This window comes from Equus asinus, chromosome 7 (assembly GCF_041296235.1).
Source record: "Equus asinus isolate D_3611 breed Donkey chromosome 7, EquAss-T2T_v2, whole genome shotgun sequence".
Classification (NCBI taxonomy): domain Eukaryota; kingdom Metazoa; phylum Chordata; class Mammalia; order Perissodactyla; family Equidae; genus Equus; species Equus asinus.
In genome coordinates this window covers 65,591,028-65,618,448 of record NC_091796.1, presented here as the reverse complement: position 1 = coordinate 65,618,448, position 27,421 = coordinate 65,591,028, and the positions used below count along the sequence as shown (strand labels likewise).

At 41.2% G+C, this 27,421-nt stretch overlaps 1 protein-coding gene across 4 annotated transcripts in view; it reads right to left on the bottom strand.

The window, feature by feature from the left end:
- Window positions 1-27,421, bottom strand: part of CGRRF1 (cell growth regulator with ring finger domain 1) — a 32,446-nt gene that overhangs the window by 4,103 nt on the left and 922 nt on the right. Inside the window, exons 2-8 of one of the 4 annotated variants that reach the window (XM_070513652.1) lie at window positions 20,770-20,957; window positions 18,265-18,372; window positions 17,661-17,885; window positions 17,280-17,529; window positions 11,620-11,759; window positions 3,780-3,957; window positions 3,509-3,656 (exon numbers count right to left, since the gene is read on the bottom strand). In XM_070513652.1, coding sequence (XP_070369753.1) covers window positions 3,509-3,656; window positions 3,780-3,957; window positions 11,620-11,759; window positions 17,280-17,383 — 570 coding nt within the window. In that variant the 5' untranslated portion in view covers window positions 17,384-17,529; window positions 17,661-17,885; window positions 18,265-18,372; window positions 20,770-20,957. Of the gene's footprint in view, window positions 1-3,508; window positions 3,657-3,779; window positions 3,958-11,619; window positions 11,760-17,279; window positions 17,530-17,660; window positions 18,006-18,264; window positions 18,373-20,769; window positions 20,958-27,421 lie in introns of those variants that run through there. The other 3 variants (XM_014864705.3, XM_070513651.1, XM_014864707.3) reach the window with 3 other exon arrangements.

Sequence of the window (27,421 nt, the reverse complement as noted above, 5' to 3'; positions counted from 1 at the left end):
TGGATTTACAATGTGGATAACTATACTGTGCTTAGAACATCCCTATTAGGAAATACACACTGAAGTATGCAGGGATAAAGAATCATTGTGTATACAATTTACTCTCAAATCATTCATTAAAAAAAAATATATATATATATGTGACACACATACATATATGGGCAAATGATGATGCAAATGTTAACAATTAACAATAGGAGATCTGGGTAAACGGTATATGAGTGTTCTTTCGCTTTTTTATCTTCGCAAGTTTTTGAAATCATGTCCAAGTTAAAAAACAAAACCTACTATGGTTGTAAACATACAATATTCTTTACAGCTTTATAAAGATTTATTAATTTGGTAATGGCTTTAGAGGCTTTTAATACTAAATCAAAATGATAGGACTGGCAAGAAACAGCAATGTTATCACCTCATACTCACAACCCTGTCATCTGATTTAATATTAAAAGCCTCTGAAGCTACTATCATGCTAGTTATAAATATATATGTAGTTGTAGATTCATAGTTGATATGGAAAAGATCTTTAAAATATACTATCAAATGAAAGCAGGGCACAAAACAGTATGTATGATTTGATCCCATTTTTGTTTAAAAATTACATATATAGGAGCCGGCCCAGTGGCATAGCGGTTAAGTTTGTGCATTCTTTTTAGTGAGCCCAGGGTTTGTAGGTTCGGATCCCAGGCGCAGACCTAGCACTGCTCATCAAGCCACACTGTGGCAGTGTAAAATAGAGGAAGACTGGCACAGATGTTAGCTCAGCAACAATCTTCCTCAAGCAAAAAGAGGAAGACTGGCAACAGATGTTAGCTCAGGGCCAATCTTCCTTACAAAAAAAAAAAATTACATATATAAATGTCTGGAAAGACACAAATATTCATAGTGGTTATCTTTGTATGATAGAATATAGGTGATTATACTTTTTTCCCTTTGGCTTGTCTACATTTTCTAATTTTACTACCTGCCATAAACATATTATTTGAATAATACAGAAAATAAACTAATGTAATTAAATAAAAGTGAAAAAATTTTTAAAGTCAAACTCTTGGAACAATAATCCCTGCCTTCCCTTATCTAACTAAAATAACAAACTGGGTCCTAATTGCACTATATAAATGTAATTTTTACTGTTACAATAGGAATGGGAGAGTTTAATTTTTAGATTCAGCATTTCTGACCCCAAGATAAAATATTGGAAAACCACATATGAAAAAGAATTATGAAATGCTCAGTTTGCTTCTAAAATTAAGACCAGAGAACATTAATACAAAATATACTAATAAATACGCTTTAGTTCCAATATTAGGCCCAATCTGAGAGAGAAGAGATGGAGAAGCCAGGATTAACAGGAAAATAGGGAGGGAGTCTGCCGATAAGAAGAATAAAAGACACAGACCCAGCTGTAAAATAACTAAGTCCTGGGGATGTAAGGTACAGCACGGCGACTGTAGGCAGTAATAACGTACTGCATATTTGAAAGCTGCTGAGAGAGGAGATCTTAAAAGTCCTTATCACAAGAAAAAAAAATTTTGTAACTATGTGGTGATGGATGTTGACTAGACTTATTGTGGTGATCCTTTTGCAACATATACAAATATTGAATTATTATGTTGTACACCTGAAACTAACATAATGCTATCTATCAATTATACTTCAATAAAATAAGTAAATAAATTAAAAACAAAACAAAACCAAACCCTGACACAAACGAAGAGCCAGGCAGGGAGAAGTATTCAAAGTAAAGGAGGACATGACTGCTCCCCCGAGGGCCCCGCGCCCAGGCCCTCCGTGGGAACAAGCCTGCACGGCTACACTGGAGACAGGCAGTCTTCACTTCTGGCGGCTCAGGGCCTGAGAGCACGTTTTCCCGTTTACAACGCCACTGAACTGTACACTGCAAGGCGGTGACAGCGCTGAAGTTTATGTTATGTAAATTTACTGCACACACAAAATCCCTCTCTGGCTAGAGGGAGGAAGACAGAAGACAAAGACCCTGAGCACCTCAAGTCAACAGAGAGCACCAGCAGTGAGGGGACAGAACCCAGAGTGGGGGCTGGAAGCAAGGGCACAGTTCTGACCCTTTTTGTTTTGAAGGAAAGCAAAGAAGCAGGAGAGCTCAGAAGAGATGGCGACACGGCGGTGAGAGAAGGCTGCGGTGCCTGGGTAGGCAGGATGAAGAACGGAGAGGCTGCAAGTATGAAACACCAACTTCACAGGGCTTACCTATCTTCAACTGAGGAGGGAGGGAGGGCACCAGAGAGCTCTCCTGTACACTACTTCATGCACACGCAACCCAGGAGTTCTGCTGCCAGCTCGGAGGCTCGCCAACATGGCTATGACTTTTTTTCCACTTATCAAATTTATTGAGCACCTACGGTGTCCCAGGCACTGTGCTAGGTTCTGGATACATAGTGCCGTTGATAAGACTTTTATTCGGGAAAAAACAAGCTGACTTCAGCTCAATAGAACTTCAATTTGATAAGATTAAAAACCTAAAACACAGAGAGGCTTAAGTGCACAGGAGCAGGGCCTAGATTTCCCAGTAAGGGTCTGCACTTTCCAAAGCTCAGTGCAGGCTTGTTTCAGGGAGATGCGCATTCCCATCTAAAACAAAAAGGACCACAAAGGCTCAGAGTCAAGCTCATCTCTTCCTGAATGACTGAGATACTTCTGACTCTGTTTCAATCTGTATAAGAAAGATGTTTGCCTTAACACACAAGGTTAACGTTAGCGAATGTACTTTGCATATTACAGAGTGTCATAAAAAATGTTACCATATCTTTATTAACGAATATAACTAACCCACACACTTTAGAAAAGTAGTAAATTGTGTATAAGTGCATTCTTACCATGATACAATTTCACCAAAAGTTTATTTCATATACAAGCTTTTACCATACTTAGAGGATTGTCAGGGCTCAAATCTCTGAGATGCTTTTAACTTCCTAACAGGGATAAACCACCAGACTAAAGAAATAATTAGCACATAATGAGAAAAGTAATTATTACTATAATTACTGAAAATATAGAGACCAAACATATATAAGATGCAGGTGCAGCATGGGTTATAATGGAAACAAGACGACCGCAAGCACACAAAGAAAAAAGTGGATAATGTCTTAATTTTGAGCACTTTAGATAACTACACTTGTTTATTCAGTGCTAAAAATGTTAAGAATAAACATGCTTTCCAACAGACTTCCTCTATGTAGTAAACATGATAGAATACGGAAGAATGAAATTAACTTATATCTTTTATTTTCTCAATAAAATCATATTCTTGCAACTCATACGGAAAAAATAAGTTACACTCTGAAGGCACTGTTACACATATAAAAATCATACAGGTATACTTCCCATGTATTCATTTTTCAAAAATAAAGTGTCCAGGCCAAATGTATATCCTCAGAAATTAAAATAAAACTTTTTCTATTTCACCAAATAATTAAGACCCATCATCCAAATCACTTAAAATTAATGCTTCTAGAATTTTTAAATTACTTACAATATCATAAATTTCTCGGTTATCCTCATCAGCTAGAGTCAACAGTGCTACCAATGGATAGCGAGATCTAGGCACTGTACCAAAGTCTTCAATTTTAGTATCTCTTGGTAACTCGCAATATATTTCTTCTTTGCTGTCCTTTTTAATACTTTTGAAGATGTAAAGGTAAATTGCCACTATAACCAAAAATACAGTAATATACCAAAGGTGATCAATAATAACTTACAATACTTTCTTTTCTCCATAAAAGGTCTAATATCTAAAAGGATACAAGTACTGCTCTTGATGGAGATACTCGCTGTACAGAGCATCTTCCAGTGCTTGGGGCGTGCTTATTCGGAAGCAATAAAAGTGCTTCTGCAGAGCTTCATATAATTTCTGAACGCTGCAGCCCCAGTAGCATGTAAGGAGGCTATCTTCAAGGCAATCTGTTGTCAAAGTTATGCCATCTGTAGAAAACAAATGAGACAAAGAGAAGAAAATTACCTATTGCAGCTTCTAATACAATTATACATGAGGAGTAACAAAAGCTTCTATTTGGATTCTGGCCAGGCTGACAGTAGTTAAAGAAACTCATTAAAGGGTATGCAACTATAAATGAAGGAACTGGTCTCTAGAACAAGAGACATAGAAACCTCATTGTCAGGGTTGGCCCCATGGCCGAGTGGTTGAGTTCACGTGCTCCACCTGGGTAGCCCAGGGTTTTGCCGGTTCGGATCCTGGGTGCAGACATAGCACTGTCATCAAGCCATGCTGCGGCAGTGTCCCACACAGCACAACCAGAAGGACCTACACCTAGAACATATAATAACATACTGGAGGGCTTTGGGGAGAAGAAGAGGAAGAAGAAGAAAAGAAGATTGGCAACAGGTGTTAGCTGAGCTGCCAATCTTTAAAAAAAAACAAAACACCTCAATGTCTGGCCAACCCCAGTGGCCTAGTGGTTAAGTTCAGCACACTCTGCTTCAGCAGCCTAGCTTCAGTTCCCAGGTGTAGACCTACACTGCTTGTCTATCAGTGGCCATGCTGTGGTGGTGGCTCACACACAAAACAGAGGAAGATTGGCACAGATGTTAACTCAGGACAAATCTTCCTCAGGAAGAAAAAAAAAACCCTCAATGTCTATATAATTTTGAAGCACTATCAGTAAACTCTTTCTTATTATTTATATATTTAACCTTGTAAATTAATGATTTAAGTTTTTTTGGTGACCTTAAGACTTTTCCCACACAGATTTTAAAAACTGAACTACAGGAGCCAACCCTGTGGCCTAAGTTCAGCGTGCTCTGTTTTGGCGGCCTGGGTTCAGTTCTCAGGCATGGACCCACACCACTGATCGGTGGCCATGCTATGGCGGCAACCCACTTACAGAGGAAGACTGACACAGATGTGAGCTCAGGGCGAATCTTCCTCAGAAAAACAAAATCAAAAACAAAAACAAACCCTGAACTACAGTTCACTATTGATAACCTACCACTCTAATTGTGCCTATAATCCTAACTACAAGAAACAGCAGAGCTGTCTCCAACAGCAGATACACCCAACCCAGGGGGTCCACAAGATGATCACTGGAGTAGAAAAAATATTAAAAAGCTTTACTAACATTAATATACAAATTGATATACCCTCTTGTCACACAGTTAATGTCCCATGTAATATGCAAAATATCCTGAGGAAAGAGTGGGGATTTCAAAACAGGAGGGTTTAATAGTGATAGCCTCATTCATCTGTTTGCTGTCAGCTTAACAAAAGCTGTTACAATTGGAGTAAACCTGATTAAGTGGATAAATAAATTATAAGTGGATACACAAATTATCTTATGTAGTTTTACCTATTTATTTAACACTTCCACAGGACTTACTATGTGCCACCTACATGATTTTTTTCCCTCGTGAAAAAAAGTTGCAGCAACATTAGGTTCAAGGGCAGCAACACCCAGTGTCTCATACCGCTGGCAGTGCAGGCCGCAACATCTCGTGCTCAGTGGCAACAGTGTACTTCTTAGGCCAAAAGGGCACTGTTCCTAGCTGCACAGCCTTGGTCTCTGATTCTGGGTCTCCAAACCTACTGGCAATTCTGTAAGCTACCTAACTTCCTTTTATTGGAGTTGTTTCAGGCGCTTGCTAATAAGAGTTCTGACTGATACAATAAGTGTTTTTCAAAAGGTGATCAAAAGTATGTGCTGGAAGGAGATACACCAACACAAGCAGATGCTCTACGGGGACAGCAAAAGCTGACTGAGTTCTCCACGTTTCTTCTCAGCATTCAGTGGTACGGATGCAGTCTCAGATTTGGACAGGTATAGTAGCAGTGACATAGGGAAATTTCTAATCACAGGTAAGCAAAACTTTTAATTGGCAGCAACTTTGCATAGGTAATCGGAACAGAATTTGATTCCAACTTTTTTATGAGTCCATGCATCAGGTATTAATTCAAGAATAGAAAATTCAATTAGCTATTTTTTTCAGTTAGCTATTAAACAGCTGAAGAAAAACACTCCATTAACACAAATTTAAAAATGTATATATATTTTTAAAAACCACACTTTTCTCTATATCCCTAAGAAGCACATGACATAAGGCAATAAAAAAAAGTTAGAAGTAGACAGGAAAGGGAAAAATAGTAAAAGTACATAAAAATTGTAGAGAAAGAAAAAAAAGGGACCCAGAAAATGATTTCTTAATATTACTGGCAAAAATGTGAAAAATGTGAAAAGATGTATGTACGGAGCACTAGTTATATCAAAATGCTGGAATCCACCCAAATGTCTATCAACAGGGGATTAAATGAATAAAATATGGAACACTGTATAATGAAGTACCATGCAGTTTTTAAAAAAGAATTGAGGCATAATTCATATACATATATACTACTGTGGAATGATCACCAGAATATGTCGTTAAATGAAAAAAGCAAGGTGGAGAAAAGTATATACAGTGTGCTACTGTTTATCTCCCAGGATAGGATATCTATATATATGTGTGTTTACACTATAAAAGAACAACGGAAAGATAAGCCTTAAAAAAAAAAACCTCAACTTGCAGAACATATAAAACTACCCAGTTTATCTGCTTTGTACAAAGAACCAGAGATCCAGAGACTCAGAGCTGCATCAAAGCCTTGTTTACAGACTTTGTATACTTGAGTAAATGGGGAGAGCATGAGAGACCACTGACATCTGGATATTAATCAGCCTCTAACATAATATGTCTCTGAAATTAATAGGTTAATGAAAAAGAACTATGGACTCTATAAAATTCTGCTCTCCACAATCTTTCATAAACTTGTCCATTACACAGACTGAGAAGGTACTGATTTACGTTCTTGTAAATCAAGTCCATACATGTACAAGCACATACATGTACAAGCACATACTGATGACAGTTCAAATGCCCCTATGCAAAACTATTCTCCCTTTAGTTTTTCCCACTTCTGCAAAGAAAGTTCCCATTCTTCTATTTTCTTAGTCTTCTAAAATTCAGTGCACATACAATGCCATCTTAGATCAACAGCATTAACAGAACCAGGATGCAGTCATAAACCAGAAAATTCAGAATCCGAAGTCCATGAGGCAGCAGGGGTGTGCGTTCTCCCAACAGCCCTCACCAACCTAGCCGGAACAGCCAAATGCAACACAGCATAAGAGACAGCCCTGCAAAAGCTGAAAAAAATAGGGACTACGGTCCAATGAGTTGAGCCATTAAAAAAGGAGAAACGATGAGGCAGAAAAGCCACATACCTTCTTGAAGAAGAACGCCTGCAAGAGAAGGACGAAGATACAAGGAGACCACGCATGAAGATGATAAAACTGGAGCATTGGGGGATGAACAGTTTAGGGAGTACGGGACACACAGAGCTTTGTAAATTCCTCCAAAAATGCTATGAGTCATTTCACCTAAATCTTTTGCTTTCAGCTTTTACCAGGGTGAACGTTAGCTTTTATCAGGGTGAATAAGCCAAAATATAAGGAAGTTGTTTCCAAAAGGACAGCAGAATTCCTGAACAAAATTAATTCAACTCAACTAATATATCCTGAGTAGCTATGAAGCTGGTACCTGAGGGTTACTGTAAATATTCAATAAGATTACCTTTAGACCTTATTATGAAAAGAAGTTAATCTTGTCAATTTGCTGTTTTCGTGTTTAACCTGAGGGGTGACTCAAGGGTCACAAGGATTTATGAGCTTCTTTTACAGAAGAAAAGGAATGCCTTTAAGCACCACCAAATAACCAGCCCCCAGCTGCCCCTGACACCTGAACTCAGATTGCCCAAGGGCTCATCTGGAGTGAAAGGAATATGGATCACCTCTTTGTTTCTCTGAAACTCCTCCTGCCAACCCCCTTAGCTCTATAAACCCCCTGCCTTCCTCTCCTGTTAAGGTGGATTCGAGAGAACCTAACCTCTCGACTTCTTGTTTTGGCCAATTCAAATAAACCTCTCTCCATCTCCAAGTCTCAGTGATGGGCTTACTGCACATAGGGCACACGAACTTGACATTAAGAGGCTCAGTATCTCCATAATACATAAAGAACTCATACAACTGAACTACAAAAAAACAAACAACCCAATCACAAAATGGGCAGAGGTTATGAACAGACATTTTTCCAAAGAAGGTATACAGAGGGCCAACAGGCACATGAAAAGATGTTCAACATCACTAATCATCAGGGAGATGCAAATCAAAACGACACTTAGAAGTCATCTTAGGCACATTAGAATGGCTATAATCACCAAGACAAAAAATAACAAATGTTGGAGACATTGTAGAGAAAATTCACTGCTGGTGGGAATGCAAAATGGTGCAGCCACTATGGAAAACAGTATGGAGATTTCCCAAAAAGTTAAAAGTAGAAATATCACATGATCCAGCCATCCCACTACTGGGTATTTATCCAAAGAACTTGAAATCAACAGTTCAAAGAGACTTATGCACCCCTATGTTCATTGCAGCATTATTCACTATAGCCAAGAAGTGGAAGCAACCCAACCGCACATCTACCAATGATTGGATAAAGAAGATATGGTGTATATATATATATACAATGGAATACTACTCAGCCATTAAAAAGACATAATCATCCCATTCACAGCCACATGGATGGACCTTGAGGGTATGATGTTAAGTGAAATAAGCAGACAGAGAAAGACAAACATCGTATGATTTCACTCATATGTGGAAGATAAACTTACGGACAAAGAGAACAATTTAGTGGTTACCAGGGGGAAGGGGGGTGGGGGGTGGGCACAAGGCGTGAAAGGGCACACTTATATAGTGTCTGACAAAGAATAATGTACAATTGAAATTTCACAATCTTACCATTATGACTGCAGAAAAAAATTTTTTTTTAAAAGATGCTCAATATCACCTACTTTCAATTTCACTAAAGCCTCTATATTGGGGACATGGAAACATCATAAATCCAAATACAGTCTCATTACATAACAACAAAAAAATCTCAACAACCCATCCCTAATAAACAGAACTAAATGACTAAGATTAAAGCTGATTCTCTGGTTTATTTTCAAGTAAATCAGGTCTCCAGATGTTCCCTCCCTCCCCTATGTCAAGGCATCTTGGATACAGTGATGAAAAAAGACCTGGATTTTTAAATTAGCTACACATCAAATGAAATAAACACCTTAAAATGTCACAATTATTGCTCAGAATACTATTTCAATGTTCTGGTTAGATATCTTTAGTGACACCCATCATTTCACAGGTTATTCTGCTGAGTACAATTCCCACCAAAATCCTTCTCCTTATTTCCCTATAGAAAACAAATAATGATATGTATTGGTATTTTAAAAATTAAAATACTTCAATAAGTATGCCTTAAGTTCACATATTTAAAATTTTTTTTTTTTGGCCAAGGAAGATTCGCCCTGAGCTAACATCTGGCCCCAATCTTCCTCTTTTTGTATCTGAGCCACCACCATAGCATGGCCACTGACAGATGAGTGGTGTAGGTCCGTGCCTGGGAACTGAACATGGCCCACCAAAGCAGAATGTGCTGAACTTAACCACCAGGCCACTGGGGCTGGCCCCCAAATTTGTTCATGTACTCAGTAATGCTACTGTTGGTTAGCACCTAGTGTGCTGGGCATAGCTGAGAGGTCTTCTGCTTACCGGTATCTTTTCACTTGCTGCTAACATTTACGGGGTGGGCTTCATTTGAGACTATTTCTGCCCAAAAGGCAGACTGATGGATTTACTCACACCTTGTGGCTCACGAGTGTCCTGTGTGTGTCTGCTCACAAGGTATCAGTTCCTACTTTTTCAGTGTGTTTCCAGGCTTGCGGGAAGGATGGCTTTGGACTGGTAGGTATTTCTATTGGCAGTCCCGCTCAAGAGCCAGATGTGATATTATAGCAGGTCCCAGTGCATGGCCATGGAGGTCAGAGGTCACTGAACCACCACATTTTAATCAGGCATGTTTTCTAAACAAGTTAGTTTTCTCTGTCATATCTTGAAATTTGATCTTCCCAAGTGAAAAATGTCAGAATGAAACCCTTATCAACCATTAGGGGAAAAAAGTCCTTAGTTCCCTTCAGTTTATAGAGCTATGCTATAGTATTTATAGCTTAAGAAGAATAAGAAATTTTGTACGTTTTCCTTGTCAATCAAGATTACTTAGGTTGATAATCCCTATTGACTAAATACACTGATTTTTGACAAGTGATTCTGGAAGTTAGAGGCAGGAAGATGACTAGATAAGAATGGTCACAGAAACCAAGGGAACAGTGTGTCAAGAAGGAAAGACTGGTCGACTCAGTTAAATACTGCAGAGAGAGCACCAACTCAGGCCTGAAAAGCGTCCACTGGATTGTATGACTGCTGGGGGTTGGAGGTGGAGGGCAGACGTGGTCATCAGTGACCTTGGAGAAAAGCATTTCAGTAGAGGGATACAGGCAAAGTCAGAGTGCACGGCTCTGAGGAGTGACAGGGAAGCAGGCTCGGAGGAGAAGGAAAATGCAAACTGGTTTTAAGCAGTCTGGCTGTGAAGGGAAGAGGAGAAATAGGACAGTAGCTAGAATAAGATAAAGAGTTGAGAAAGTTTTGGTTATTTTTAAGATGTCAGAAACGTGAGCAAGTGTAAAAGGCAATAGGTCTCTGCTCAGAAATCTTTGTAGAGCTCAGAACTGTATCCAGACCTGCCTACTCTATATCTCTATCTAATGGTCACAAAAGCATTTCAAAGTCCAGAAACTGAATTCACTGCCTTTTTTCCAAAACTTGTTTTTCCTGTACTCCTTGTCTCGGTAATAGGAATTGTCTATGGAGGACCCATGCAAAGAACCTGAGTCTTCCTGACTCTTCTCTTACCTGTCCCACCATATGTTTCATCCACAACAAATTATTCATTGTTTCTCTAACATATGGTTCTGTTCTATCCCAGGGCTTTGCTCACACTTCTCCTTCTACTTACAATTTTTCCCAATCCCAAGAGATACACACCTACTTATCTTTCAAGACTCTAGTCAAAAAAAAATGGAAGAAAGAAAAAAATAAGATAGTGAGAGAGACTCAGCACATTCTTCCTTCATGAAGATTTCCCTGACTATGCCTCCCCTTAGCAAACTTAACTCTTCCTTCCTTCTCTCCTCCCTTCCTCTCTTTCTTTCTACTGGTTCCTAGATAGTCTTGCAATTATTTTTCCAAGTACAGAAACAAACAACTACCATCTACTATTACCATCTACCAAAATGCCACTTTATACCTAAATAATTTATACCAAAAATAGCATAATTTCAGATTAAGAGAGAATTGTCCTCCAGAAGGCTGGCAGCCGTACCGTATACGAATTGTACTGATACTATGCCATCGTCACATTTCTCACTGCAGTGTCCTAAGAGACTTCTCTTATTAACGCCTGTGATATTTTACTTCTCTCATCCAAGTGCCTCTGTTTACTACTTGGTAAGTTCTTTAGGAGCGAGCTTGGTGAATTACTAATCTTTGTATCTGTAATATGTAGTACAGCTCCTGGAACAAAACAGGTGCTCAGTAAGTGTCTGTTAAGCCTAATGAAGAGAAAGTCATAGAGAAAGAAAATCAAAGGGCTAGGAAAGGGGTACACAAAGGAGAAAATCTTTGGAAAATAGCCACCAACTTGTAATTGAAGCTGAAGACGGATTAGTGATCTCTAAGCCAAAAGGATTCTTGACTTGTCTCATTTGCTTTTTGAAAACTCTTGCGTTGAACTGGGCCTCTTCTGAATTTCTCAGAATTACTGGAACATCCCAACCAAACCTGAAGAAGGGCAAAAATAAAATAAAACATAATTTGTTATACGTAAACTACGTAATGCTTCTCTTAGTTATTCCTTTTAATATAAGTATCAGAAAAAGAGATTAAGTTACTCAATTTACATTAAATTGAAGAATTAATCTAGAATTAAGAGAGATTAGAGGTTTCATAGATTTACAATATATTGCTCATGGGCCAGTCCAGTGGCGCAGCAGTTAAGTGCGCACGTTCCACTTCGGAGGCCCAGGGTTCGCTGGTTCAGATCCCGGGTGTGGACATGGCACCAATCGTTAAGCCATGTTGTGGCATGCGTCCCACATATAAAGTAGAGGAAGATGGGCATGGATGTGAGCTCAGGGCCAGCTTTCCTCAGCAAAAAGAGGAGGATTGGCAGCAGTTAGCTCAGGGTCAATCTTCCTTGAAAAATAAAAAAAATTAAAAATAAATAAATAAAAGATGTACAATATATTGTTCAGATGGGTAAAGTGACATACTCTTTTTCTTTTTTTTAAAGATTGGCACCTGCGCTAACATCTGTTGCCAATGTTTGTTTTTTCCTTCTCCCCAAAGCCCCCCAGTACATAGTTGTATACTCTAGTTGTGAGTGCTCTGGTTGTGCTGTGTGGGACGCCGCCTCAGCATGGCCTGATGAGCCATGTCCTTGCCCAGGATCTGAACTTGTGAAACCCTGGGCCACCGAAGCAGAACGCGCAAACTCAACCACTTGGCCACGGGGCCAGCCCTGATACACTCTTAAAAACAAAGAGGTCTATTGTTAATATTATTGTTGATAATAAAGGAGCACAGTGATTATAGATAAACTGTACCTAACAGTAAAAACATGATAGAATTATCAAATTTTTAAATGATATGAAAAATACACATGTAATATGTAGACTATCTGCCATTATTTATGAAACAAAACTTTTGAGCACCAAAAACAGCCCTTCATTTATATATTTTCTATTTTAAAATTTCATGTAAAAATGTGACATGAAAAGGACTATAACTCCATTCCTTATAAAATTAGAAAGTAGCTGGGGCCACCCTGTGGCTGAGTGGTTAAGTTTGCGCTTCTGCTTTGGCAGCCCGGGGTTTTGCCAGTTCGGGTCCTGAGAGCCGACATGGCACTGATCATCAGGCCATGCTGAGGCAGTGAACCACACAGCACAACTAGAAGGATCTAAAGCTAGAATATACAGCTATGTACTGCGGGGCATCGGGGAGGGTGGCAGGGGAGGGGCAGGGGGAGGAGAAGGAGGAGGAGAAGAAGAAAAAACATTGGCAACAGATGTTAGCTCAGGTGCCAATCTTAAAAATAAATTAATTAATTAACTAATTAACTTAAAATGAATACACATTAGTTAAACTAAGGGACTTTAAGTTAAGGTGGCAGAGTCAGGTTCAAACTTTGATGTACTCTCTTCTCTGCAAACCCGTAGCAGATAAAAAACAAAAAGAGAAATCAAACAGACCCCACTGAAATGAGTAAACAAACTGCAACGTGTTTAAACAAAGTAATAGTGTACTCAGCAATGACAAGGAATAAATTATTCCTACAACTACATGGATAAATCTCAAAATCAACATGCTGTGCAAAAGAAGGCTTACACAAAAGAGTACATGCCATATGATTCTATAATATGAAATTCTAGAGCAGGCAAAACTTATCTATAGTACACATAAAAAACAGAACAGTGGTTGCTTCTGGGGGTGTAGGAATACAGACTGACGGAAAGGGCATAAAGAGACTTTCTCTGGTGATGGTAAATTTCTGAATCTCGATAGACGTTTGAGTTGTATAGATGATGTGTTTGAAAACACTTAAAATTTGTACATTTCACTGTACGTAAATATTACTTCAAAAGAAAAAATGAACTATAAACAAAAATAAATACTGAACTCTAGCTAATAATATGCAATGCTTGAGTACTTACAGGTGAAGAGTACAGCTTACTTGGAAGTGATCAAGAAATAAGGTGTACTGATGGATAGATAGAAGGACGGATGGATCTACAGATATGTAATAAAGATATTACAGCAAAATGTTGATTGTAGAACCTAAGTGATGGTCATATGTGTGTTCACTGTAGAATTCTTTCAAGTTTTCTGTATGTTTGAAAATTTTTATAATAAAATGTTGGGAAAAAGAGACATAACTGGGTTCAAAGACAAATGTTTATGAATCTGAAAAGGGAAAGAAATATAAAGCTGATGCCATGGTTTGATGGGTTCTGAGTCAGGCAGCAGGTAGTGGTAACAAAGCCTTCACATAGTTAAGAGAGACTTATAGGTTGTCCACTCAAGACAAGGGCTGGAGCCAGGTTCACAACTTGAAACCAGGAGCTGGGTTAGACCAATATAAATATGGGGCAGAACTGTCCTTATAAGACTTGGTCCTTGACTGAGGGTGGGGGAGGGGTCTAGGAATCTGGGTAAATGTAATTATAAAATAGTTAAACAGCAAGGGTGAGAACAAACGGAGGGGTGAAAAACCCTCCCACTAAAATTTAGCTGGCAATTAAAATTTCAAAACACATGAATAAACCTAACACCAAGATAAAGCCAATAAAATTAACAAATGGAATAAAACTTTACTCTAGATTAATTTAATTTTATACAACAATTGAATAAGTCTGCTCTGGTCCTCCCTGAAAAAGCTGAAAAGCAAGCCTCTAACAGATCAAACCGTTTCCAAGTAAGTTAACTGCATCCCAAAACAAAGCTCAAGAGTATTTACATGAATACAAAAACATCCAGCGCCCAATAATGTGAAACTGACAACGCAGCATCTAATAAAGAATTAACAGGCATGCAAAAAAGCAGGAAAATATAACTCATAATGAGAAGAGAAACTAATCAATAGAAACAGACCCCAGAAATGATACAGATAATAGAATTAGTAGACAAGGGCATCAGAAATAATTGTTATAACTACACTCCATATTTTCAAACAGGTATGTAAAGATTGAGGATATTGTACAGAGAATGGAAAATATAAAAAAGACCCAAATCTACTTTTCAAGATGAAAATACGTTTGAGATGAAAAATACAGTGGACGGGATTAATAGCAGATTAGCCATTGCAGAACAAAAGATTAGTAAATTCGAAGACATAGCAACAGAAAGCATCCAAAATGAAACAGAGAGGGGAAAAAAGGCTGAACAAAAATAAAGACAACATCAGTGAGCTGGGGGCAACTTCAGGTAGGTTTATATACATGTAACTGAAGTCTGCAGAGGAGGGGCAGAGACAGTACAAGAAAACTAACAGACTAATATCACTCAGGAACACAGATGCAAAAATTCTTAACAAAATTTTAGCATCTTAAATCCAACAACATATAAAAAGGTTAATACATCAGGACCTAGTAAGGTTTATCTCAGGAGTGCAAGGTTGGCATACAACATTAAAAATTCAATGTAATTCATCCTATTAACAGACTAAAAAAGGAAAAGCATAAGATCATCTCAATACATGCACAAAAAGCACTTGCTAACATCCAATGTCTATGCCTGATAAGAATCATCAGCAAACTAGGAATGTAAAGGAACTTAACCTGATAAAGAGTAGCAATAAAAAATGTTTGGTAACATCATACTTAATGAAAGACTGAAGGCTTTCCTCCTAAAATCAGAAACAAGACCCTTAATAGCCATGTGTCCTTAAGCAATCACTCAACCTCTGTGTGACTGTTTCCCCACCTGTAAATGTTATTAACAGGGCTTGGCACTAGGTAAGTGCTAGCAATGATAATGATGACTTAGGGGTCAGCAGAAGAAGGGCGAGAGAGAAAAAACAAATCCAGTAACTTCTCCTCTTTGATCCTCAAAATCAATCAGCCCACTGCTTCTATCTCCACTGCTCATTACTGCCCCAGTGCCTTTTAGAGGTTATGTTCTGAAATAGGGAGTGGCAGGACCCAAGATATGACCTTCCTATGACAGCCAGAGGCTAGCTACCTTCCCCCACTTTCTTTCTTTCCTTCATCCTTTGGAGTGAAAAAAAAAAAAAAACCCACCTTTCTATACATACTCTTCATTCTATCCCCCAGCCTCTTTCTCATCACTTTAATTCTCCCTACCTTCCTACCTCCTCCCACCAACTACACCATCTAGGTTTGTCTAAGTACACTTGACAACGTTTGCACAACGATGAAATCACCTAACAATGAATTTCTCGGAATGTATCCCTGTCATTAATGCAATTATCAACTGCTTACCTATTTTCCTCAGCAGAGGAAAATTACATTTAAGAGAATACCACTAATATTATAGTCATTAAAAAATCCTGTGTTAAGACTGTTTTTCTCACTTGGGCAACAACTTCCTAATTCCAATCACAAACTTTGTTGAAATGAACAATAGCAACAAAATCTGATGGATCAAGAACAACAAACTGTTAAGACTGGTCTTAATCTTCCCCTACCCACAAACAAGGAATTTTATACCCTATGGCTGGCAGGATGGGGAGCAGTGCGGAAACGTTAAAACTATTTAGTCCCTAAAGATGGCATATGTTTTCAGAAACTGACAAGGGCTTGAGTCCTTCCTTTAAGGTAATCACATATATGTGATCCGAGGGTATTTTTAAACTCATTTTACACAGCCTGTTCTATTCACTAACACGTCTCCTCTGCCTGTCGGCTCATTTTGTGTTCTCGGAAACAACTTCGATTCTCTAGTACACACATTTAACTCCATTTATTTTTCAAAATACTCATTCTTCAAAAGCCAGCTCATGTGTGTCTCCTCAGTGGATGGACTAGTAAGATGGTTTCGACTAGCTGAATTTATAAGGCTTCTCTAAACATGATACAACGGCATTTCCACAAGAGAGAAATTTTAGACTCTCTGGGCTAGAAGAACTGCTCAGGGATTATCTAACAGTCCATTCTCCTTGTCTCCAAAAGGTAAACTGCCTCTGCCTCTTAGCGTAACTAATCTCTAAGGTCTCTTCCATCTCTAAAATTATGACTTTGAACTTTATAATCCTACCGACTAAATATTACTTCCAAAGGTGTGGAATGTGCGTAGAAACCATTAAATTCTCAAACGGTAACAGAGTTCAGTTACAAATTACACTGGAAGCTCTGAGGCCAAGCGCTCAGCTCAGTCAGAGGAACAACAATCGCCCTTGTTTACTGTCCACGTCCGCGCACCGTCCCGCAGGTGACCGACTCACTCTGGGCACACAGTAGGCCCCAATCCGGGACAGAAGCCTGAAGGCCACGCTCTCTATCCCGACACCCCGACCAAGCCCTTCCCGGCTGCTTTACCCCCTAGAAACAAAGCTGGATAACACACCTCCATCCGGCACCACCCCAGACGCCCGCAGCCACGGTGACACGAGGCAGCGACGCAGGTGCGGCGTCCACCCCGCACCCCTCCCGGAGCCGAGGAGCCCTCAGCCCGGCTCCCGAGAGCCCGGGGCGTCCAGCCCCCCAGCCCCCGCCGCTCGCCGCGACCCCGCTCCCCGGCTGTCCGCCCTCCGTCCCTCGCCCGCAGCCCTGGGGCACTTACCATCCTAATACCAGGCCGGTGGTCACGATGAAGCAGGTGAAGACCACCGCGATGTAGAAAAGCGGCGAGTACTCGTAGAGCGTTACTAGAAACACCGCAGCCATCAAGGACCCCTACACGGAGGCGAGCTCCGCCGTCCAGCCCGGCCCGGCCGCTCAGCCGGGGTAAAGCCACTACGGTGCCCCGGAGCGGACAAACTTTGTGGAGCCTCACTTGCCCGGGCTTCTCGGGAGCAGGACAGCGGGGTAGCCTAGTGGACAGAGCGAGCCGGCAAGCCAATCACGACGTCGGCAACAGGGCTCGCCCCGCCCCTCCCGCGCCCGCCGCAGCTACTGGCTGCGCAGAGGGGCGGGGCCCCGGGTCACCCCGCCCCCGACTTACGGGATTGGTCCCCAGCGAGCGTCTTCTCGGCCCGTCTGTCCTAGCGGTCCTCACTTTCCTGCGGCAAATTCCAAAAAGATGTGGGGCCACCTCTGTCCAAGGTTTTCTGATGCCGCAGACAGGAGGCACACTCCGAAATCCACGTCACAGAATGTAAATCCTGAGATCTTGCATATTAGATCCGAGGCAAATTTGGGAGGAGGGGGAGGGCCGGCATCTTGGGTTCTGCAAAGTGAAATAACCCCGCTCCTGCTCTTGTTTTATCTAGAGGACTTACAAATAGGCTCTGTACGACGCGCCAAAAGGAGTCTCACAAGCAGTTTATACGAGCCTTGCCAGCCTTTTCTAGTGGGATTTAATAATACAGGAAGGTTATCATTGCGTATCAAGATTCTCATAGAAGTCAGTCAGTGTTCTCCCACATTCCCTTCTTTTTCTCCTCCCCCTACACCCCTCTGATTACAATTAGATATTTGAACGTTTTTGTATTTTCACTTTAATAAGAATTTTAAATGTGTTATATGTGTGTGTGTGTGTATATGTATATATTTCCCCCCCCACCGAGCAGAAGCCTTTAAGTACAAGAAAGGAGCGAAATACTCACCTCCCATCTCCTCATCCTCATTCATCTCCATCAGGAGTCTCCATCCCCAGAAGTCTATCAGCACTTTCACTGACATCTCGTTGGTTCTGTTTAATCTTAAGGCCACACCTAGGTACCACAGAGACAGGGAAATGTAGTCTTTTATTTTATTCTGAGCAGCGACATCCCCTGCTACAAATCAGGGTTTTGTTACCAAGGAAGAAAGGCACAAAGGATGCTGGGATAGAGAGTAGTGTCTCCATACTCCCAAATCACCAGTAACTAGTGCTGGAGGAAGGTGAGCTAGATTTGTTCTACAGCTTCACGTGTGCCTTGGCAAAAGACCATGTATGCGTATTCTCTGGAGTAGTGCTATGTGACGAACTTGGTTCAACAACATAATTTTTAATGACCACATATATAATTTGTGAAGGAGCCTAGTTTATTTAGTCAGCCCTTAATCGTCGGACAGTTTTTCAATATTATAAACAACACTGCAATGAACTTAAAGCTAATCATTTCCTTAGGATAAATTCCAACATGTGGAACTTTTGGTTCAAATAGTAAGTATATTTTAAGCCTTTGGGGAAACACTACTCTCCAGGAATGTTGTACCACTTTATACTCCCACTCTTTCATCCTCAGTTTTGCCATCATTTGATATTGTCACTTAAAAAAAAATCTTGGCCAATGTGAAAGGCAATTTTCTTGCAATAAGCAATAAAGAATTTTTATAATGAAACAAAAATGTTGGGAGTTCCAAGTGAAAGTGGTATATTAAACGTATGCCTATAATTTTGCCCCCCCAAACTCTACTAAAACTATAGTAAAGGGATTTCAAAAATAAATCAACAAAAACAAGAACAGGAAATACAATAACAGCAGCAACATACTGGAAGATGGAAAACAGATGAACAAAGATAATTCACTAACCAGGCGGCAAAAGCCAAATCCCAAACCAGCAGGGGAGGAAACTGAGACCCAATGTGATTTACGCTGAAGAATTCTCAGAAAGAACGGGACTAACACAAATTTAACTCAAGCCTTTATTTTCCACATGGATATCTGCTACAACCTTTGAAACTTGTCACTTTAATGACAACATAGGTTTTTCTAACACATTCTTCACAGTGCTGGCAAAAATGATTTTTTAAAACACCTATCTTATTTTTTTTTAATATCTATTTTATTTCACTTCACTGCCAAAAATCCTTGAGTGCCATGCTATATATCATTGAGGATGAAGTCCCAACTCCTTGTTTGGCATACCTACTTCTACATGACCTAACTCCCACTTAGCTCTCACTTATTCGTTCAGAAAATGTTTGTTGAGAGTCAGATATGTGCCAGATACTGTAGAAGGCACACAATAAGAAAAATAATAATAAGCAAAAAGTGACATATCCCTATTCTCATGGAGTTTATCATCTAATGGAAAAGACAAACATTAACCAAAGAATCTTGATCAAAATATAAAGGCAAAATTATGATAAGTGCTATTAAAAAGAGGTGCATGGAGCTATGAGAACATATAATGGAGGAATGGGGATTAAAAGCTAGATCTGAGACAGCTTCCCTGAAGATCAGATGACTGACCTGAGAGCTGATGGAGAGAGGTTTACCGAGCAAAAGGACAGAAGGGGAGGAAGAGCATTTAGGACAGAAACTACAGCATGTGCAAAGGCCCTGAGGTGGAAGAAATCATGCACACCTGAGAAAATGAAAGGCCAGTGCAGCTAAAGCATGGGGAATGAGGAGAAGCATGCCATGAGATAAAAATAGGGCCCAAACCATACAAGAGTGTTGCCATTTTAACTGCTGAATTTTACCCTAAAAGCAATAAGAAGTCACTGATATTATTGAATAAGGGTAGTGTTAAGAACTGAATTGTGTTCCTTCCAAAGTTCACATGTTGGAGCCCTAACCCCCAATGTGACTGTATTTGAAGATAGGGCCGTTAAGGAGGTAATTAAGGTTAAATGAGGTCATAAGGATGAGACTCTAATCTAATAGGACTGGTATCCTTGTAAAAAGAGGAAGAGACACCAGAGACCACTCTGTCTCTGTGCACATGCATACATGCACACAGAGAAAAGGCCATGTGAAGACACAGCAGGAAGGTGCTGTCTGCAAACCAAGGAGAGAGCTCTCTCCAGAGAGCCTGCCACACTTTGATCTTGGCCTTCCAACCTTCGGAACTATGAGAAAATAAATTTCTTTTGTTTTGGCCACCCAGTTTGGGGTACTCTATTACGGCAGCCTGGTCAGACCAACACAGGGGGTGATGGTCTATTTGCATTATGAATCAATCGCTTTGGCTATTACATAGAAAATTCATTGGAAGGAGGCTGGGATGGATATGAGTGAATCTGGAGATATCAATTAACAGATTCTTTCAAAAGTCCAAGCAAGAAATATTGGTAACTCTGATTAGGATAGTGAATGAGAACTTTCAGTGACGTGGATTATTAGTTAGAAATGATTTCAACTGTAAGTGACAAAACAAACAAACAAACAGTATCTTACTTGAAACAGAAGTTTTTTTCTCTTTCAGGTGAAAGTTCATACGTAGATAATGTAAGACTGATATAATGCTCCACAGTGCAAGGGACCCGGGCTTCCATTTTGCTCCATCATGTCTAGCCCCCATTCCTAAAGTCACCTCATGGTCCAAGACTCCTGCTGAAGCTCCGGCAATCACGTCCACATTCCTGCTATCAGGACCAAAGAAAGAGGGAGAATGAGAGACTACTTCAATTTAAGGAAACTCTCAAGATACACTACACATTCCCTTGGCCAAAATTCAGCTTCGTGTCCACATTTAACTGGAAGGGAGGCTGGAAAATGCAGTCTTTGTTCAGGGTGGTCATGCTTCTGGTTAAAACTAGAGGGTTCTATGCCTTATGGAAGGAAGAAACAGAGTTTGAAGGAGAAGTAGGAGTCTCTATCACAGAAGTAGAAGTATACAGGACATAATGATGGATTGCACATGGGGCAGGAGAGAGAGGCAGGAGTTGAGGTCTCTGGCTTCTTCCACCAGGTGAAAGGATGTAGCTGTCATTCACTGAAATTAGATCCTAAACCTCCAGTCTCTCACCACTCATGCCTTCCCTCATCCCCTCTCCTTCCCCTACAAATACTAATCTTAGACCTATCGAATTACCAATCTTCTAAAACACATTAGAGGTGGATGCAGGCATGTGAGGCCCAAGGCTCATACCATTTAGTGCACCCATTCTAAGAGGGTAAACCCAAAATTAAGTACAAAGCTTTGGAAGGGGCCCATGCAAACAAGGGGCCCCGTAACTTAAATTACTTAAATTCCATTCACTTTAGGGTGCTTTAAGCCTTACTTTTATCACTCACCAAGAACAAAATCGTAGGATGCCATGGATGGTTAGCTGCATCCTGATTTCAGAGAAGTTAAAATGTGGGGGAAAATGAATTTTTATGATCAGTGAAATAAGCTAATTGCAGATCTCAGAATTGGCCATTGTATGAGATGAGTTCTCCAGAGAACCAGAAACACAGAAAGAGAGAGAGACAGACTGAGATTCATTTACCGCGAGGAATTGGCTCACAAGATTGTGGAGGCTGGGGGTCCTATATTTGGCCATCTACAAGCGGGAGGGGCAGGGGAGCCAGTGGTGCAGTTCCAGTCGGAGTCTGAAGGCCTGAGGACCAGGAGAGACAGTCATGTAAGTCCCATCCAAGGGCAGGAGCAGACCTATGTTCCAGCCTGAGCAGGTAGGCAGGAAGCTACAGGGGTGGGGAAGGGGCACATTCCTCCTTCCTGTGCCTTCTGTTCTTTTCAGGCCCTCAATGGATTGAATGATGCCCAACGACATTGAGGAGGCCCATCTACTTTGCCAGGTGCACTATTTCAAATGTTAATCCCATTCAGAAACATCGTCACAGACACACCCAGAAAAAAATGTTTGATCTAGCACCCAGTGGAGAAGTTGACACATAAAATTAATTATTACAGCTACGTGCATATGCTCTTCCCTTTGCCTCAGAAGCCTTTCTTCTTTCCTCCTCCTTCTTCTCCTGGCAAACTTCTAGTTATCCTTAAGGAGTCCGCTCTGAAGCTCCCTTCTCTGGGAAGGCTTCCTGGACTTCCCAACCCTTGGGGAGCTGCCTCTTGCGTAGCACCCAGCGTGGATCTGTATGGGCTCCCGACCCTGGTGAAAGCATCTGCTCACTAGTCTATCTAGCCTACTAGGTACCCAGCTCCCTCAGTGCAGGAATGACACCCGATTTACGTGTACCACTTGTACCTAGTGTACGTCTGACAGCCGCTCAATGTGTTTACTGAAGGGAGGGAGGAAGAAAGAAAGGAAAGGAGGAAAGGAAGTTAGTTCTCTATGAGATAACTTGGCAACACAAAGTATCTATGTTATGCTAAAAAACGCATCACTCTCAGATGAACAGGAAGAATGGCTCTTCTTTATCATCTACAACTGATCTGGTTTTGCTCTTGAACCCTCACCCCAGTAGTAGAAGGGGAAAAAGAAAGAGAGGCCAATGGGAGCTCAAATTTATCTTAAAGGTTAAAGGCATCTTAGTCTCTTCAAGTTAATTGCGGGTCTCTTTCAGGAAAATTATTAGTCTCTCCTCTCCCTCCTCCCTCGCTCATTCCTAGGGTGGAATCCAATTGTACGGGGTATTCATATGATCTTGTGGTAGGCTCAGAGGAGAAGGAGGGAGCTGGACACCTATGAGTCCTCAATGAGGTGAAACAGGTTTCATCTGGCCTTTTGTGGTGCTGGGCCAGCAGCACTTCTGCCATCCAGGGTAGCAGCCATTTACCTCTGGTAGTACAGCTCTCATGCACTATGCCCTCTTAGCTCCGCTGGTTCACCAGACTATTCACCATTTCCACTTTTACTTCCTGAGGGAGTGTAAGAATATGTGGGTTCTCCCACATGTCACCTGCAGGCCACTGAGAGCCAGTAGTTATCTCAGGATACCAAATGAAGCCACCTCTGCCATTGAACACTATTGCTCCTGAGTCAGGTTCCAGGTGGTACAGAACCAAATGCAAGACCTCGCCTCCTTTCTTAGAGGGAAAGTGGTCTACCAATTCCATCTCTTCAGGTTCTCTGATACCACAGCTCTCCGGATGCTTTCCTGCAACCCCCGCCTGCCCGTTCTGAGACGCCCCAGCACAGGTTGGGGATGACTGCCTGCCGCACTCACTCGAGCCCCTTCTTTCAATGCTCCCCCAGATCAGAAGGCAAAGACTTTCCCGCCTTCTCAGTTGGCAGGTCTTTTCCTTATGTCATAACCTCAGTTTCTCTATCATATGGTATATATTAAATACCACTTTTAATTTTGCCAAGGTCTGCATTTTGAAATGTTAATGGAACTTTAAAATTTTATAAAACCTTTCTCTCTTAGTAATGTCTGGCTTTTTCAAGACTACTGTGTTTCTTGGGATTCAAAATTCCTATTTTGGTAGTCAAAAGCTGCTTTCTTTCTTTTGCATTCCTGACATTACAGTTCTATTTATCCTTTGAGGCTGATAGCAGCTTCTGACTGACCAAGTCTCATAAGAGAAATGCAAAAAATATTAACATGTTTTTAAAAATTATCTCCCTTAAATATTTTTCTTGGAGCTGCCAACTCTTTCATTCATTTTATATCACCTTCCTATATCCCACGTTGTTTCCTGGAAAGGCGAATTTATCTCCGTTTTGGAGACACCAATAGGAATATAATAAGCATTATAACTTTGAGTTTCAAACTTTGAAACAATCACTGCACAACACAATTGAATGAATGTGCTATTTGGGTATGATCCCATACATCACAGGAATTGTGAAAAATCTTTTAGTACCTTGGTAAAACCTAACAGCTTAACCCTTTGTAGCCCATTGAACTTCCAAGTCCCTCTGGAGAACACTGTCCTGGTCTTAGACATAGGGCTTCTGTCATCTATATGCACTACATGGCAGGAGGCTACTTGAAGCATGCTCCAAATGAGCTGACACTAATGATTAATGAGGTACTTAGTTTGTGGCCCAAAGCTTAGGACATTCATCTACAACACTGGGGGTGAGTCCCAGCCCCCCACCTTCCCACCTTCACCCTGGCAACATTTGACAATGTCTAGACACATTTTTAGTTGTCGCAGCTGGGGAGGTGCTACTAGCCTCTAATGAGTAGAGGCCAGGGATGCTGCTAGACACCCTATGATGTATAGCACAGCCCACTCACAACAGACAATTGTCTGACTCCAAAAGTCAATGTGGCTGAAGTTGAGAGACCCTGATACAGATAATTCTAATGGCGCTGGGCACTTCTCACCAAATCACTGTTTCCAGTTTGGTCTGGCCCATGTCTTCCCTGATTACTGCCACAGCCTCCTAAATGGTTTCCTTACTTCTGCCTCTACCCCCGACAGTCAATTCCTTCTTTTCTTGTACTTTTTAAAAATTTGATTTTTAATTTATATACAGTAAAATTCATCATGTCTGGGGTATAGTTCTACGAGTTTTAACAAATGTATAGAGGTCACAGAACAGCACCACAATCAAGATACAGAATGGCAGCTCAGTTTTCAAGTCTTTACTATGCTGTTTGGGTTTGTCCCTCACAGGAGCCACTCTGGGGTTAACGTGAGTCCCGGCAGTGGCTTAGATGGTCGTTAAGTTCTCTAAGTCTCTGCTCTGCTTCTGTGGGTGTGTTCTCCACAGGTGGACTCGGGTATGTGCCCGCGTCAGTTCCAGTCTCTCCTCTTCAGGATTTCTCCTGCCCCGCTGGCTCCCAGAGGCCCCTTTTCCCTGTTCATCTGAAAGATGGGGATCTCTCAGAGGATTAGCCCTCTTCACTGCTGTGCAGTTCTGTGTGCCCGAGCCTGTCCTGCAGGTGAAGTGACAAGAGAAAAGGAGAGGAAAAAATAACTGGGATAGCTCCTTCAGCCTTTGCACAACAGGGGCCCCTTTTCCAAATTCCTCTGTGCAGAGATGGATTTCCTCTCAGGGTTTTAGGTACCTGTGCGTCTTCCCTGCTGTGACTGTGCCAGCATGATTGCTGTTGCCCTCAGGGCAGGGCTAGGAGAGAAAAAAGGAAAAGGGGGAGATTCCTTCCCCACTCTCCTGTTCCCAGGGGCCCCTTTTCCCCACACCCTGGCAGAAAGAAACGGCTTCTCTTGGAGGCTCTGCTCTCCCTGCTTCCCTGATTCAGCCTGCTCTCCTGTCAGGCAGTAAAGGAGGAGAAAGAACTAGAAAACTCATCAGTGCCATACCAGTCATTCTTCAAGATTTGACTTCCTGCTGTGTAAGGTCTGCTATTATGTGTTGCCTTGACCTCTGGTGAAATTGGGAATGACCTAACTGCAGGTTCCTCTCCCCACTCTGCTGCCAAGGATAAAGTCCCTCCTTATTATGGGGACCAGGCAGAGTGCCTGCTTATCCATGAGTAGCTGGTTTCAGTTCCCTGCCAGCCTGTGGAGTTATTCAAATAAGCCAGCCATATCCTCCTGCCGGACCCAGGGGACATCCTCTCGATGCTACAAAGCCTGCCTCCCACAGCCTCTGGTAGTTCCCTCTGTTGCCAAGTACAGCCCCTATGTGGCTCTGCCTGGTGTCCTCCTCCCCTAGGCTGTGAGTATATGTGACTAATAAGCTGCTGTCAATCTGACCTGTCCAGGGTTGGGTGTTGTGGGATCAGCCATCCCAATCATTTACAAGGCTATACAGGATCCAGCCCTCCAACCCCTCTATGATTTCATGTACAACTCACTCCAGCTCATCCACTCCAGTCATTTGACTGCTTTTTTGTCTCCGAAACAATATGCATGCTTCTGCCTCAGGGCTTTAGCAGTGCTGTTCCCCCTGTGTGAGGTGTTCCTGCGGACATCCACATGACTAACCCCGGAGCTTCAAATCTTTGTTCAGACACGACCTTCCCAGTGAGGACTAGGACAACTACCCTATTTAAAATCACAGGGGCCGGCCCTGTGGCCGAGTGGTTAAGTTTGCGCGCTCCGCTTTGGCAGCCCAGGATTTCGCTGGTTCAGATCCTGGGCATGGACAGGGCACTGCTCATCAGGCCCTGAGGTGGCGTCCCACATGCCACAACTTGAAGGACCCACAACTAAAATATACAGCTATGTACTGGGGGGCTTTGGGGAGAAAAAGCAGGGGAAAAAAAAAAAAAGATTGGCAACAGTTGTTAGCTCAGCTGCCAATCTTGAAATCACAAATCTCGGATCCTCTGCACTCCCAATCTCCCTTCCCCTATTCTTTCCCCCAGCAATAATCACCTTCTAACACTAAGGTTCACTAATTTACTATGGTTATTGTCCTCCCTCTTAGAACGTGGGTTCCAGGATGGTAAGGATTTTAGTCTGTTTTGGAACTTCGCACCCAGGACACAGCCATACACAATGGGCCTTCAATAACTCTTTGTTGAATGAATGCATGCGTGCGAATATGTAACTAATACAAATTTACTTTAGCAAGGCTAACACAGAGAATGGATTAGGCGAGAAAAGATTATTCTAATTCTGATCTTAATTTTTAATTAGAATACTTCTTTCCTGTCGACTCTGATCATGTCTTGATGTCAAATTCTTCCCTGAGATAAAACATATTTCAGTGACTTCAACACAGCTTAGTATTGATAGGTTCTTGAGTTTTTTATAGGGGCTAGCCAGGCAGAAAAGTGCTGGAAAACATCCTGGAACTTCTCTCCCTGAATAACCCAAGCCAGAATGGCATTCCCAAACCTCATTTAAAATAGATGTAGTAGTTTTTTTCTGGTTAAAAACATATTCTATAGACTGAGTTTGAATAAAATTTCTGCACACAGTCTATATTCATTTTACACCCCCATATAATAAAATAAATCACATTTTCATTAGTGTCCTTTCTTGTCAGTTCACCACCCTGCCCAGCCTCTCTTTGGTCTGATATGAGGCCAGCCTATTTGATAGCCAATAACATTTGAGAAACATTAAAAGAACAGAATAAAAGGGAAAAGCAATGGATTTACTGTTTATCAGGTGTGATGTCATGTAGCCAAACGTTAATTTTCTCACTTTTTTCTCTAATGCCTCCCATAGATGGATAGAGGAGATGGGAAAAATGGGGGTGGGGGGACAATGTATGCTAAAGTCAAATATAATTGCTCATGGCCCAGTAACAATCAGTTTCTCTCCATTTCTTAC